Below are 13848 nucleotides of genomic sequence, written 5' to 3' on the forward strand. Positions count from 1 at the left end.
AAAAGTGATTCAGCAGAAATTCTATCCTTAAAACTCCCACTTCTGGGCTAAAACTTGAAATGAAAAATAAATGCCCATATAGGAAAACAACAAAAATGTGATTTTTTTCCCAATAATATCTATTAGTACTTCTAGATAATTATCAATGGGCTATAGTCCAACAGGAGCATTCTCACCTGATATATTCCTCTTTATTTTCTTCTGTTACAAGAATATTGCCACCATTTGGTTTCAGATCATGACTCTTAATTTCACCTAGAATTTCTTTATCAACGGAAAAGTACATTTCCAAACCACATTCCTCAATATTGTTTTCTCTGCACAAAAGAAAATTAGTAGAATTTTTATAACTGCCAATTCAATTACAATTCAAAATTCTTTAGCTAAAGAACTCTTAACTAATTAACATTAAGCTACAATATCAAAACACAAGAAATTGTATGATTATTCTCCAAAGACATATTACTGCTGAAAATCTTAGGTGTATTTCTATAAAACTTATACTGAATAATCAGTTTGATGTACAGATAATTTAAATTCAATAAACCAATATATGCTTACAGTTTGGATAAGCTACCAATAACATAATGAAAGCATATAAACTATATTTTAAGAATTAATGTAAGCAGAAACTTACTTAACCCAGATGAGGGAATTATAAAATTCTGGATCAATAGATTCTAAATCCTTAAGTCCAACTGGTTTGTTCAAGATACGTTTATAAAATGGTAAAGAGAAGCCTGTGTCTATGAATTTCCCATGAAATAGAGCCTATGAAAAAAGGATACAATACCATGTAAGATAACATTTAATAGTCATTTTATTTTAAAATTTTAGATGAATTCTTCACTAGAAAAATTTCCTTATCTATTATGGCACATATAAGAAAATTTAGTATTGCTGAATTAGCAAAGTAAATGCACAGCTTTCCATCTGTACGTACCATGGCAATAAACCTCCCAATAAAGCGAAAATATTTCAGGTGATCTGGATTGATGTAAGAAGCAGGGTTTATCTGCAAGCAGTAGTTATCCTTCCCTGCATATTCAAACAGGCAATACATTGGGTTCAACACTTCATGTGACAAAAGAAAGAACCATTCTCTGAAATCAAAAGAAAATTTAGTATGAAAAATCTTACAAGTAATCACGCTAACAAATCAAAGAGCAGTGCCACAAATTTCTCAGGAATCTACTTTCCTTCTCCTCAGCTGGAGATAGTTTTTTAATCTCACATTGATTTTTTACTGCTTCTGTTCAACTCAAATCTATTTTTTTGGTTAAAGATTTATTTATTTATTTATTTGAAACGCAGAGTTGCAGAGAGAGAGAAAGAGAGATCGATCTTCAATACACTGGTTCCCCAAAGGGCAGCATCAGCTGGGGCTAGGCCAGGCTGAAACCAGGAGCCAGGAGCTTTATTTGGTCTGCCACTTGGGTACAGAGGGCCAAAGACTTGGGCTATCTTCTGCTGATTTCCCAGGAGCATTAGCAGGGAGTTGGATGGTAAGTGGAGCAGCCAGGGCTCAAACCAGAGCCATATGGGATGCCAGCAGTGCAGGCAATGATTTATCCCATTGTGCCACAGTGCCGGCCCCAACTAGAATCCATTTTACAGAGATGATAATTACATAGTACTTATTATTATTATTATTATTATTATTATTCTTGACAGGCAGAGTTATACAGTGAGAGACAGAGAGAAAGGTCTTCCTTTTTCCATTGGTTCACCCTCCAAGTGGCCGCTATGGCCCGGCGCATTGTGCCGATCCAAAGCCAGGAGCAGGTGCTTCCTCCTGGTCTCCCAAGGACCTGGGCCATCCTCCAATACCCTCCTGGGCCACAGCAGAGAGCTGGACTGGAAGAGGAGCAACCGGGACAGAACCGGCGCCCCAACTGGGACTAGAATCCCAGGTGCAGGTGCCGCAGGCGGAGGATTAGCCTAATGAGCTGTGGTGCCGGCCAGTACTTATTATTATATGTCAAAAATCTAAGACATCATTGACACCAAAGGCATTTTTACTTGATAAACCACTTTCTTCAATTATAATGTAATATACACCTCAAGTTTAGATATATTAAAATGTGAAAATGGTGGTCTCAGAACTGATGAAATAGTATGTACAAGCAAGTTGTACATAATTCATTAATAGAGTGGCTAAAATAAGTCTAATATTCCTATTATTACTATTACTATACTAAGTCTAATATTCCTATTACTAAGTCCTGTGCTGATCCTCATCAAGTGCACCACTATTCCTTACATTTTTAAATGGGTATGAAAAATCTTCCAATAACACAGATGCAGTACAGCACTTAACTCCAGTCCCTCATTTATTAGAAAAAAAGTTCTGAGAAGCTCTAACTCGAATGCTGTGAAAACATCAAACCATATTAACATATGACTGTGGATACTAACTATGTAACATGGGTGAGTCTGATGTAGCCGATGTGGGACAACATGTGTGGCATCAACTTGTGCCCAAGATCTCTTTTCCTGTTAGTTCATGGCCTCTGATGATAATAATACTGACACTTTAAACTGCTACTCAATTTTTTTATTAGGAATGAATGATTGCCTTCTTCCTGCATTATCCTAAACTAGTAACTCATATTTACTTATCTGTGATTATTTCATGTATTTTGAAATAGTTTCATTTGAACTTAAACAGGATATAAAGAACTATTAAAGTATAGCTGCTAGTTAGTGGGCACATAAAGATTCAGCTCTGAACTGCACAGTAATCCTACAAAGGCAGATATTACTACTCCCAACTTCACAGGAGTTACTTGTCCAAAGGACATATTATTGAGGGCAGAAAAAATATGCAAATCCAGTATTACTCCAAAGTTCTTGCCTTTCCAACTGCCATTGCTAAGCCCACAAAAGAAAAATAATTAAATTTATTTACATTGAGGGGTAGAAGAGAAAACAAGAGAGAGTGAGAGAGACAGACAGAGACAGAGAAAGAGAGAAAGACAGCGCCCATCTGCTAGCTTACTCCCCAGATGTCCACGGCCAGGAACTCAATCCAGTTCTCCCATGCAGATGGCAGGAACTCAATTACATGAGCCAGCACCACAGCCTCCCAGGGTCTGCATTAGCAGTAAGCTGCAGGAGCTGGCGTATGGAATGAAGGCATGCCTGCCCCCTGCAAATTCTAACCTGGGGTGACATACTGTTATGGGATAAGCAAAGCAGTTTCTTGCTTGAGGCTGTCTCCCAGGTTTTGAGTAAATGTTCAGATATGAAGCAGAATTGAGAATCTGAACTTCGAGTGGGTATTTGGTGAAGTGGTTAAGATGCCACTTGAGATGCCTGTATCCTGTATCAGAACACCTGGTTAGAGCCCCAGCTCCTTCACTTTGGATCCAGCTTCCTGCTAAGGGGTACCCTGGGTGACAGACTTGGGTCCCTGTCACCCCCGTAGGAGACCCAGACTAAGTTTTGTGTTCCTGGCTCTGGCCTGGCCCAGCCCTGGCTACTGCAGGCATTTGGGGAATGAACTAGGAGATGGAAGATCCCTCTTCTTTCTCTGTCTCTCTGCCTTTCAAATAATGAGCAAATAAACATAAAAATTAAAACAAATTAACACTTCAACTCGTATCTTACACAGTCTATATTTTCATGGATATTAACTCTGTTGGGAACCAAGAAACTATTGTTTGTATCAGTGTACATAGTGTATTACTGGGGAAAATACTGGGATTACTATAGGGCTTGTGTGCTCTGCAACATTAGGGGGTTGACTGAACACTGTTTACTATAAATGATGCAAAGCTTGTATTCAGGCTCTACAATTTATTGCGTGCCTTAGGTGACTCTCTAAACCTTTGAATCACTGACAGAATTCCATCTCACAGGGTTATCCTGAGGATTAACTGAGTGATGTGGGTGAAATTGATTAGTGGTAACTTTGAAAGTGCCGAATTGGCCAGCGCTGCGGCTCACTTGGCTAATCCTCTGCCTGTGGCGCCGGCACCCTGGGTTCTAGTCCCAGTTGGGGCACCGGATTCTGTCCCGGTTGCTCCTCTTCCAGGCCAGCTCTCTGCTGTGGCTCGGGAGGGCAGTGGAGGATGGCCCAAGTGCTTGGGCCCTGCACCCGTGTGGGAAACCAGGAGAAGCATCTGGCTCCTGGCTTCAGATTGATGCAGCGTGCTGGCCATAGCGGCCATTTGGGGGGGTGAACCAACGGAAGGAAGATCTTTCTCTCTGTCTCTCTCTCACTGTCTAACTGCCTGTCAAAAAAAAAAAAAAAAAAAGCTGAATTAATGTTTGTTGAAATTCCTCAGCTGCAGCAAAGTGAAAACAAAATAATTTGCTACATTTCATTTTCCTAAAATATAAAATTGAGAAAATACTTGCAAGCAAAGTGTAATGATACCTTTGGAGGAAAGGAACTAAGTTCTGAGTACTCATATTATCACTACCTTGCTACACCTCCATAATCTAAACCTTCTTCTCCTGGAAAAATCACCCACAAACGTCTTCGCAGATCTTGGGGACTGAAGCTCATTATCTATAAAACAGTAAAGTAAAAAAATTGATGAAAGCAATTGTGGAAACACCATTCTACCACTTTCAGGTTTGATATCTCCTTTCTTATAAGTTACATAAATTCCCCATGACATAAAATGGTATTAATAATCTAAAATAGTATTTATGGTCTTAGTCAATACCACACATACAAAAATAACACTTCATTAATATTTTATATATTATACATACCTCTATGTTTACATAGTTCATACACATATAATTTTTCTTTTTAAAGATGCTACTATTGACCTATAAATTTACCTATATCAATTGCTTAGAGCACAGTTATTGTGGGCATGGCCATGGTTTAGGGGTTTATTTAGGTGGGTTCTGGATTTTGATTGGTTTTGTTCTGTTAGGTTAGGTTTTGGTCAGGGTATACAAAATAGCCAACTGGCTAACCTGGAAATGAAAATCAGTTCATTTTGGAAATTCATTTTCAGCGACAACTTTTAAGTACTTGGAAAAACTAATTAAATATAGGTAGTTAACAGGATCATCCATATATTTAAGGAATACCATTATTGAGCTACAATGGATATGTCATTTGGTTTCTCTCTTTGTAAAACTATTTACCCAAATGCTCTTTAAAATGATGCAAGAGCCTAGAGGAGAAGTTGATACAATGCCTGTACTTTATCAGAATGAACTATTGATTTTAAATATCCAGATATAATCAGTAAGTAAGCTGTTCATGCCAGTGTTTTCTCAGTTCCCCTACAAAGATTTTTTTAAGTAAGTATTTTGGCACCATTTGGTCTGTAATTCTGCAAAATTTTTCAAGTTACAAAAGTCAAAACATAAAGGAACAGTTTAATCATATTTAACAACTTTTCAGCACTGCTACCACCAAGTAATGTTCCAATAAACTGGCTGAAAAGAGGCTGACTATTCAGTGATGAAAGTGTGGTTATGAATATGAAAATCAGAAATGGGCAAGGACTGGGGTGGGTAATTGGCCTTGGAGACTTAAATCAGAACAAGGGAATGACTCATAATTCTCTAAATGGCCCCAGTCAAGCTCCAACTCCCACTAAAAAGCTGTCTGCTCCTACACAGCAGGAAGCCAAGTGGTTTTTCCCTTTAATATTAATAATTGAGGTCCCATGAGAAAATGAAATAACTGTTTTGAAAGCGATTTGGAACTGTCAACTATTATAATCTCTCTTTTCTCCATTAATTTGGTACTTTTTAAAGCTATGGCTACTATAATATCAAAAATGCTTTAAAAAAATCAAATCCACACCTAGCCACAAAAAAAGGACTATCCTGATGTTTTAATTTTTTCTGTAACACACCACTTAATGTTCAGTTGTACTTGGTTGTTAGTGATATTTGCAAAATAAAGGTGGAGTGTATTAACTCTGGTTCTGAGGGCAAGTGAAACAATTTGCTGACTACTTCAAAAACACATGTATCTTTTTAAGCATACTGTCATTAATTTCTTTCCCACATTAAAATCTTTTCAAAATTATAAAAGTAACATATACTTCTTATAAAAATCTAGTAACATGTAAGCATAAAAACTTTCTACCTGTTCCACACTGTTCAGACAGGAATTTCCAGACCTTTGCCTCCTGAAGGTCCATTTTATTACTTGTACAAGTGTACTTTAAAAGGTTTGTGGAAAAATGAGAATAAAAGATAAGTTTATTTTGATGTAAGTAGCTTCAAAATCATGCATACAGGGTCTTCAAAAATACCATGGAAAATGCATATTATGAAAAAACTATGCAAAGCTTTCAAAATTTTTTGCCCTAAAATGAATTTACCTTTTAATTTCCACAAACTTTCTAAAATACTCTCATATCTATTTCAGATAAAATGCTTAGAATCTTAGAAACAGAAACTCAAAACCCACTCATCATTTTGTTATTGATATTCAAAAGCAAAACACACACACACTCCACTATCTGCATGTTCCTAAATATTAAGAATTAAGGCAATGAGATTAGACTTAAAATTTGAACACCTCCCAGCTTAAACTCCAAAATAAACTTCTAACCTCAAATGGAGGTGCTAGTAACAGTTATGTGGAAAACTATTGAGTTAATCAGTACCTGTTGAAAGGAATCCTCAAACAACGTTTTTCTGGTCACTGTAATCTTTATGTGCTGTGGCATGGCCAGTTGCTGAAATATAAGAATTACTTAAGTCACTCTCACCATTAAAATGGCCTATTAAAAAAACCAAAAGAGGAAGTTGTACTTTACCTTTATTTACAGGAACAGACTAGACATATGAATTTATATTTAATAAGAGTGAACAAATGCAGTTGTGAGAATTCATTCTAATTACAGATTATCGGATAAGAAACAAGAAAAAAACAAGATCTCATATGCTCAGTTCTTACTTAATGAATGAAATAAAAATTTTTATTTTCAAAAAGCCAACTCAAATGCTTCTTGTTCACATGGGCCCATTTAATTACAAAAGTTTGAAGTTTAAAATTAGTTATCATAACACTTTAATACATTCAAGGTATTATCCATAAAGAAACCATTAATTCAAGTGAGTGTTTATTATTTGTAAGAAGTAGTTGATCATATCCGGAAGCACTGTGAATATAATGTACATGTGTGCATATGTTCATGTATGTTTGAAGATATAGGTATCAAAGTCATTTATACAAAATGCTACCTAGGAAACTACTTGGTTACAACTTACATATCAGAGAATGTTTTATGTTTGAAGATTTCGGCAACATGAAAGTAATGGATTCTGAGGAAAAAATGGCAATGTCTTTACTTTTAAGCTTAAACTTCTAGACAGCAAAAAAGCCACAAATCACCCAACTGATAATTCAGTTTTAATAATTTGATCAAAAAGAGAAGAAAGAGATCCTAATGCTCCTCATTTTACCTGTTTTTATGAGTTAATATTTTCAGCAATCACCATGTTATATATATATATCAAATAACAAAGGAAAGGGAGTGTAGAGATATAGTCCCAATACTAACCTGACACCAGAACCGGAAATACTGAACCTTTGCTTTGAAGTCCCGAACATAGGCTATCTGTGGCCCATTGTCTCTAAGGAAGAACAAAGGTTAATGTGACATTTATGAGGGGGCCTTCAAAAATTTCCTAGAAAATTTGTATTATGAAACTGTGGGGCTAGCATTATGGCGCAGTGGGTTAAAGCATTGGCCTGCAGCACAGGCAACCCAAATGGGCACCACTTCAAGTCTCAGCTGCTCTACTTCTGATCCAGCTCCCTGCTAATGTGCCTGGGAAAGCAGCAGAGGATGGTGTAAGTCCTTAGGCCCCTGCACCCATGTGGGAGACCCAGAAGAAGTTCCTGGTCCCTGGCTTCAGATTGGCTCACTTCTGGCTGTTGCAGTAACCTGGGGAGTGAACCAGCAGGTAGAAGATCTCTCTGTCTCTACCTCCCACTTTCAAATAAATAAAATAGATCTTCCAAGCACCCCCCAAAATGAGTATGTTAAAAAAAAAAAAAAAAAAAAACCTGTATGGATTTCAAAGAAATTTTGCACCAAAATAAACTTTCCCTTAATTCCATTTTCCACAAATTTTCTGAAATACCCACCTATCTATTTGTAAAAGATACTGCTCAAGGAAAGTAAAATATCATAATTAGCTCAGTACTCAGTAGTCAAATACACAAATACCTATATAATATATAGGTATTTATATAATATATTCCTAATACAAGGTATCCCTATGTTACAATATATTCCTATTACAACCTTTTTTAAATAAATTTCCATAGGATCATTTTTAAGTGAAAGAAAGATAAATCTAGAGGCCAGCACTGTGGCATATTGGGTAAAGCCGCGGCCTGAAGTGCCGGTATCCCATATAGGTGCCAGTTTGAGTACTGGCTGCTCCACATCCAATCCAGCTCTCTGCTATGACCTGGGAAAGTAGAAGATGGCCTAAGTCCTTGGGGCCCTGCAATGGCCTGGGAGACCCGGAAGAAGCTCCTGGCTCCTGGGTTCAGATCAGCACAGCTCTGGCCGTTGTGGCCAACTGGGGAATGAACAGCAGATGGAAGACCTCATTCTCTCTTTCTGCCTCTCCTCTCTTTGTGTAACTCTGACTTTCAATTTTTTTTTTTTTTTTAACAGAGAGAAAGGTCTTCCTTTTTACTGTTGATTCACCCTCCAATGGCCGCTGTGGCTGGTGCGCTGCGGCCAGCGCACCACGCTAATCCGAAGCCAGGAGCCAGGTGCCTCTCCTGGTCTCCTATGTGGGTGCAGGGCCCAAGGACCTGGGCCATCCTCCACTGCCCTCCTGGGCCACAGCAGAGAGCTGGACTAGAAGAGAAACAACTGGGACAGAATCTGGTACCCCGACTGGGCCTAGAACCCGCGGTGCCTGTACCGCAGCTGGAGGATTAGCCTATTGAGCCACGGCACTGGCTTAAATAAATAAATCTTTAAAAAAACAAAGATAAATTTCAGGGTCTTATCATTTTATTTCAGAACAGCTTTAAATTTACAAAACAAAAATTATCAAGCAGTAATACAAAGAGTTCCCAAATAACTGAAGAAATAAATTTTGATCTTATTGAAGGATTATTGTGAGATTTTTCTCTTTTATGCAGCCAAAACTAACAGGACTATGTATAGTAGGTTCCATCTGAGAATACAGTCTATCCCAACACCCATTCTCTCCTATCCTAAAGTAAGATTTCAGATACACAACTGGGCAGGTTTCTACCCAGGATAAGGATTATTTCTTAGTCGTGTGACTTAAGTCTGGCAAATGAGCTCTAAGTGGAAGTATTATATGGAACTTTCAGGAAGGTTCTTTTGAAGAGCACCAGATAGTTGAAAAGGGAATTTGTTTTCATTCCAATTCGCCCTTTCTCCATTGTCCAGCCTAGAATACAACTTTGATAACAGGTTGCAGCACATGTCATGATGGTGAGGTGACACTGAGGATGAAGATCCTGCCCTGGGATCACAGAAGAAAAAGAAACTCAATTCACCGATGATTCCATGGGGCTTCCCAACTAGCCTTGGAATTCATACATCACTGGATTACCTGCTTTTCCGTTCCTTTTTTTTTTTTTTTTTTTTTTTAAGATTTATTTATTTATTTGAAAGTCTGAGTTAAACAGAGAGAGGAGAGGCAGCAACAGAAAGTTCTTCCATCTGCTGGTTCACTCCCCCAGATGGCTGCAACAGCCAGAGACATGCCAATCCGAAGCTAGGGCCAGAAGCTTCCTCCAGGTCTCCCACGCAGGTGCAGGGGCCCAAGGACTTGGGCCATCTTGCACTGCTTTCCCAGGCCACAGTAGAGAATTGGTTCGGAAGTGGAGCCGCCGGGACTTAAACCAGCGCCCATATGAGATGCCAGCACTGCAGGTGGCAGCTTTACCCGCCTATGCCACAGCACCAGCCCCTGCTTTTCCTCTTGGACTTTTTATTTCATTTTCTAAATGTTCAATGTATTTCAGTGGAGAAACAACTGATTTTACTTAGGATTTTCTGTACACACAATTACATTATCAAAGTGAAAAAACAAAAGATAGCTTTACTTCTTCCTTCTCTATCTTTTATTTTTCTTAGCTCATTTCAGCAGCAAGGACTACCAACACAATGCTGAATGGAAGCAGAGACAGTAGACAGCCTTGTCTTACTTGTGATTTTGCGGAGTTACTTCATCATTAAGTGTGAAGGGGCTGATGTGCAGACTCCCCATCTCTGCCCCCAGCATCCACATCAGAGGACCAGTTTGAGTCTCAGATGCTCCTCTTTCTTTCCTTCTTTCCTTTTCTTCCTTTGCTTCCTTCCTTCCTTTCCCCCTCCCTCCCTCCCTTTCTCTTTCCTTCCTTATTTTCTTTTAAAGGACTAATCTATTTATTTGAATGACACAGTGACCCAGAGACAAGAAAGGGAGAGACAGAGAATGGGACCTTCCATCTGCTGGTTCACTCCCCAAATGGCCTCAACAGCCAACACTGGGCTGATCCAGGAGACGGAGTTTCTGTCAGGTCTCTACGTGGGTGCAGGGGTCCAAGCACTTGGGCCATTTTCCCTTGCTTTCCCAGGCACAGCAGCAGAGAGCTAGATCAAACTGGAGTTGCTGGGACTTGAACCCACACCCATATGGGATGCTGTCACCACCACAGTGCTGTCCCCTAGCTTCTCTGCTCTTGATCCAGCTCCCAGCTAATGTGCCTGGGAAAGCAGCAGAGGATGGCCCAAGTGTTTGAGTTCCATTTGAGAGACCAGGATGGGAGTTCCTGGCTCCTGGTTTGGGCTTAGCTGAGCCCCAATCCATGGGGCCATTTAGGGAGTGAGCAGAGAAGAGAGATCTTCTATCTGCTGGTTCACTCCGCGAAGGACTGCAATAGCTGGGGCTGGGGCAGGCCAAAGTTTCCTACTTACATGGGAAGCAGGGAACAAATATTTGGGCCATCTTTTCTACTCTCCAAGGTGTATTAGCAGGAAATTGGATGGGAAGTAAAGCAGCCAGAACTTGAATTTGTATGCTGATATGGAATTCTGGCATTACAAATGGCAGCTTAAACCACTGTATCACAGTGCTGGTCTGTTACTGGTGTACATACTTATATAATAAGTATAATATAATTATACTTTCACTGTCATTTTACAGTGTACTTTTAAAAAAAAATTTATTTATTTATTTAATTGAAAGACAGTTACAGAGAGAGGTAGCGACAGAGAGAGAAAGAGGTCTTCCATCTGGTGGTTCATTCCTCAAATGGCTGCAACGGCTGGAGTTGAGCTGAACCAAAGCCAGGTGCCAGGACCTTCTTCTGGGTCTTCCACATGGGTGCGGGGGCCCAAGCACTTGGGCCATCTTCTACTACTTTCCTAGGCAGAGAGCTGGATTGGAAGTGGAGCAGCCAGGACTTGAACCAGTGCCCAAATGGAATGTCGGCACTGCCTGCCAGAGCTTTAACCCGCTGCGCAACAGCACTGGCCCCTACAGTGTACTTCTCTTTTTTTTTGAAAGGCAGAATGGACAGAGAGAAAGAGAGACAGAGAGAAAGGTCTTCCTTTTTCTGTTGGTTCACCCCTCAATGGCCGCTGCGGCCGGCGCACCGCGCTGATCCGATGGCAGGAGCCAGGTGCCTCTCCCAGTCTCCCATGTGGGTGCAGGGCCCAAGGACTTGGGCCATCCTCCACTGCACTCCTGGGCCACAGCAAAGAGCTGGACTGGAAGAGGAGCAACCGGGACAGAATCTGGCGCCCTGACCGGGACTAGAACACGGTGTGCTGGAACTGCAGGCGGAGGATTAGCCTATTGAGCTGCGGCGCTGGCCACAGTGTACTTCTAAAAACATTTTTGCTATTAAATAGTATGTTATGGAGGCGGGTATAGTGGCTAAAGACACTGCCTGAGATGCTGGGATTCAATATGGGCCCTGATTCATGTTCCACCTGCTCCACCTCTAATCCAGTTCCCCGCTAAAGGCCTTGGAAAAGCAGAAGATTGTCCCAAGTGTTTGGATCAATTGCCACCAATGTGAAAGATCCAGATGAAGCTCCTGGCTTTGGCCTGGCCCAGAACTGCCTGTTTTGCCTATCTGGAGAGTGAAACAGAAAATAGAACATGGCTCCTTCTCTGTCGCTCTGTTCTGTCTCTGTAACTCTTTGAAAATAAATAAATAAATAGTATGCTATAACAAACTTGCAGCAGCCTGATATATCTCATGGTTACCCATCTCTCTCTCTTTTTTTAATTTATTTATTTGAAAGAGTTACAGAGAGAGGCAGAGAGAGAGAGAGGAGGACTTCCACCCACTGGTTCACGCCCCACAAGACTGAAATGTCCAAAGCTGAGCTGATCCAAAGCCAGGAGCCAGGAGTTTCCTCTGGGTCTCCCACACCACTGCAGGGGCCCAAGCACTTGGGCCATCTTCTGCTGCTTTCCCAGGCCATAGCAGAGAGCTAGATTGGAAGTGGAGTAGCCCAGACTCGAACTGGCACCCATATGGGATGCCAGCATTGTGGGCCAGGGCTTTCACTCACTGCACCACAGTGCCAGTCCCATACCACATCTCTTGAATATATCATTTTCTCTTGTGTTCGAATTAATCTTGTGCTGTTCCATCACATCAAGTCCTCAAGAGCAACAGATTATACCAAAATACACATGCGCGTACGTACACACACACGCGATGTAGCCTGGGTTTATTTTAGGCTATATCATCTTGATTTGTGTATGTGTACTCTCTGATGCTTACAGAAGGACAAAATCACCTAACAACCCATTTCTGAGAACATATCCTCCTCCTCAAGTGATGCATATCTATATACATAGAAATCTTAAACCTCAACAATAAAATATAAAATAAACTGATTTAAAAATAGATGACTTAGCAAACTTAGTCAAACTGGTAAGTCAACTCAAGAAACAGTAAGACATCCATTCCTTGTTAACGCATATATTTACATCAAAAATGAAGAAATTAATTTTAATCTACAATGTTTAAAAAACTTACAGGGCAGATTTTCCTGTGCGAGGATCTATATAGGTAGTTGTTCTTCTATTATGGTCCACAAAATATGGAATTCCATCCACTGTGAATCTCATTTCCCAACCTTCAGGTAAGGGCTTTTCATTTAATTGACTACAAAAAAAGGGAAAAAACACATTCAAGGGTTGCTCGTTTACCCAGTATAGAAGCTAAAAATATCCATACAGATAGCAGAACTCTTTTAGAAAATGATTTAGTCTAGTATCTTCAGTTGTGTTGTAGATATCCTACAAACACATTAAAGTTATCATTAAAACCAAAGACCACTCAGTCTATTTTCTACAGAGCCTATGTTCTCCATCTACCTAATAACCCAACCTAAACATCTCAGGGTAATGAAGCTCTGCCTATTCTGCTGCAGAAGTCTTCACATTCATCTCCATTTTCAAACCCCAACAACATCCCTATTCTGTCTTTGTCTTAAAAAAAAAAAAAAAGTTTATTAAAGGGGTTGGCACTGTGGCATAGTAGGCCAAACCTCCACATGTAGCACCAGCATCCCATATGGGCACCAGTTCAAGTCCTGGCTGCTCTACTTCCCATCCCGCTCTCTGCTATGACCTGGGAAAGCAGTGGAGGATGGCAAGTCCTTGGGCCCCTGTACCCGTGTGGGAGACTTGGAACAAACTCCAGGCTTCTGGCTTTAGATCAGCCCAGTTCTGGCAATTGGAGCTATTTGGGGAGTGAACCAGTAGACGGAAGACCTCCCTCTCGCTCTCTGGCTCTCACTCTCTCGCTCGCTCGCTCTCTGCCTCTCTGTAACTCTGCCTTTAAATGAATAAATCTTTAGATTTATTAACTTACTTGAAAGGCAGAGTTCCAGAAAG

General features: G+C 40.2%; 1 protein-coding gene across 4 annotated transcripts in view; it reads right to left on the reverse strand.

The window, feature by feature from the left end:
• ITCH (itchy E3 ubiquitin protein ligase) overlaps window positions 1-13848 on the reverse strand; it is a 125853-nt gene that overhangs the window by 31552 nt on the left and 80453 nt on the right. For 3 of the 4 annotated variants that reach the window (XM_051846160.3, XM_008256089.5, XM_089308096.1), the window contains 7 exons: window positions 12986-13114; window positions 7500-7572; window positions 6600-6671; window positions 4431-4519; window positions 944-1103; window positions 638-771; window positions 177-317 (listed from right to left, as the gene is read on the reverse strand). In XM_051846160.3, coding sequence (XP_051702120.3) covers window positions 177-317; window positions 638-771; window positions 944-1103; window positions 4431-4519; window positions 6600-6671; window positions 7500-7572; window positions 12986-13114 — 798 coding nt within the window. Of the gene's footprint in view, window positions 1-176; window positions 318-637; window positions 772-943; window positions 1104-4430; window positions 4520-6599; window positions 6672-7499; window positions 7573-8966; window positions 9463-12985; window positions 13115-13848 lie in introns of those variants that run through there. The other variant, XM_089308097.1, reaches the window with a different exon arrangement.

The sequence above is a fragment of the Oryctolagus cuniculus genome, chromosome 11 (genome assembly GCF_051225735.1).
Source record: "Oryctolagus cuniculus isolate XC-2025 breed Fujian yellow rabbit chromosome 11, ASM5122573v1, whole genome shotgun sequence".
NCBI classification, from domain to species: Eukaryota; Metazoa; Chordata; class Mammalia; order Lagomorpha; family Leporidae; genus Oryctolagus; species Oryctolagus cuniculus.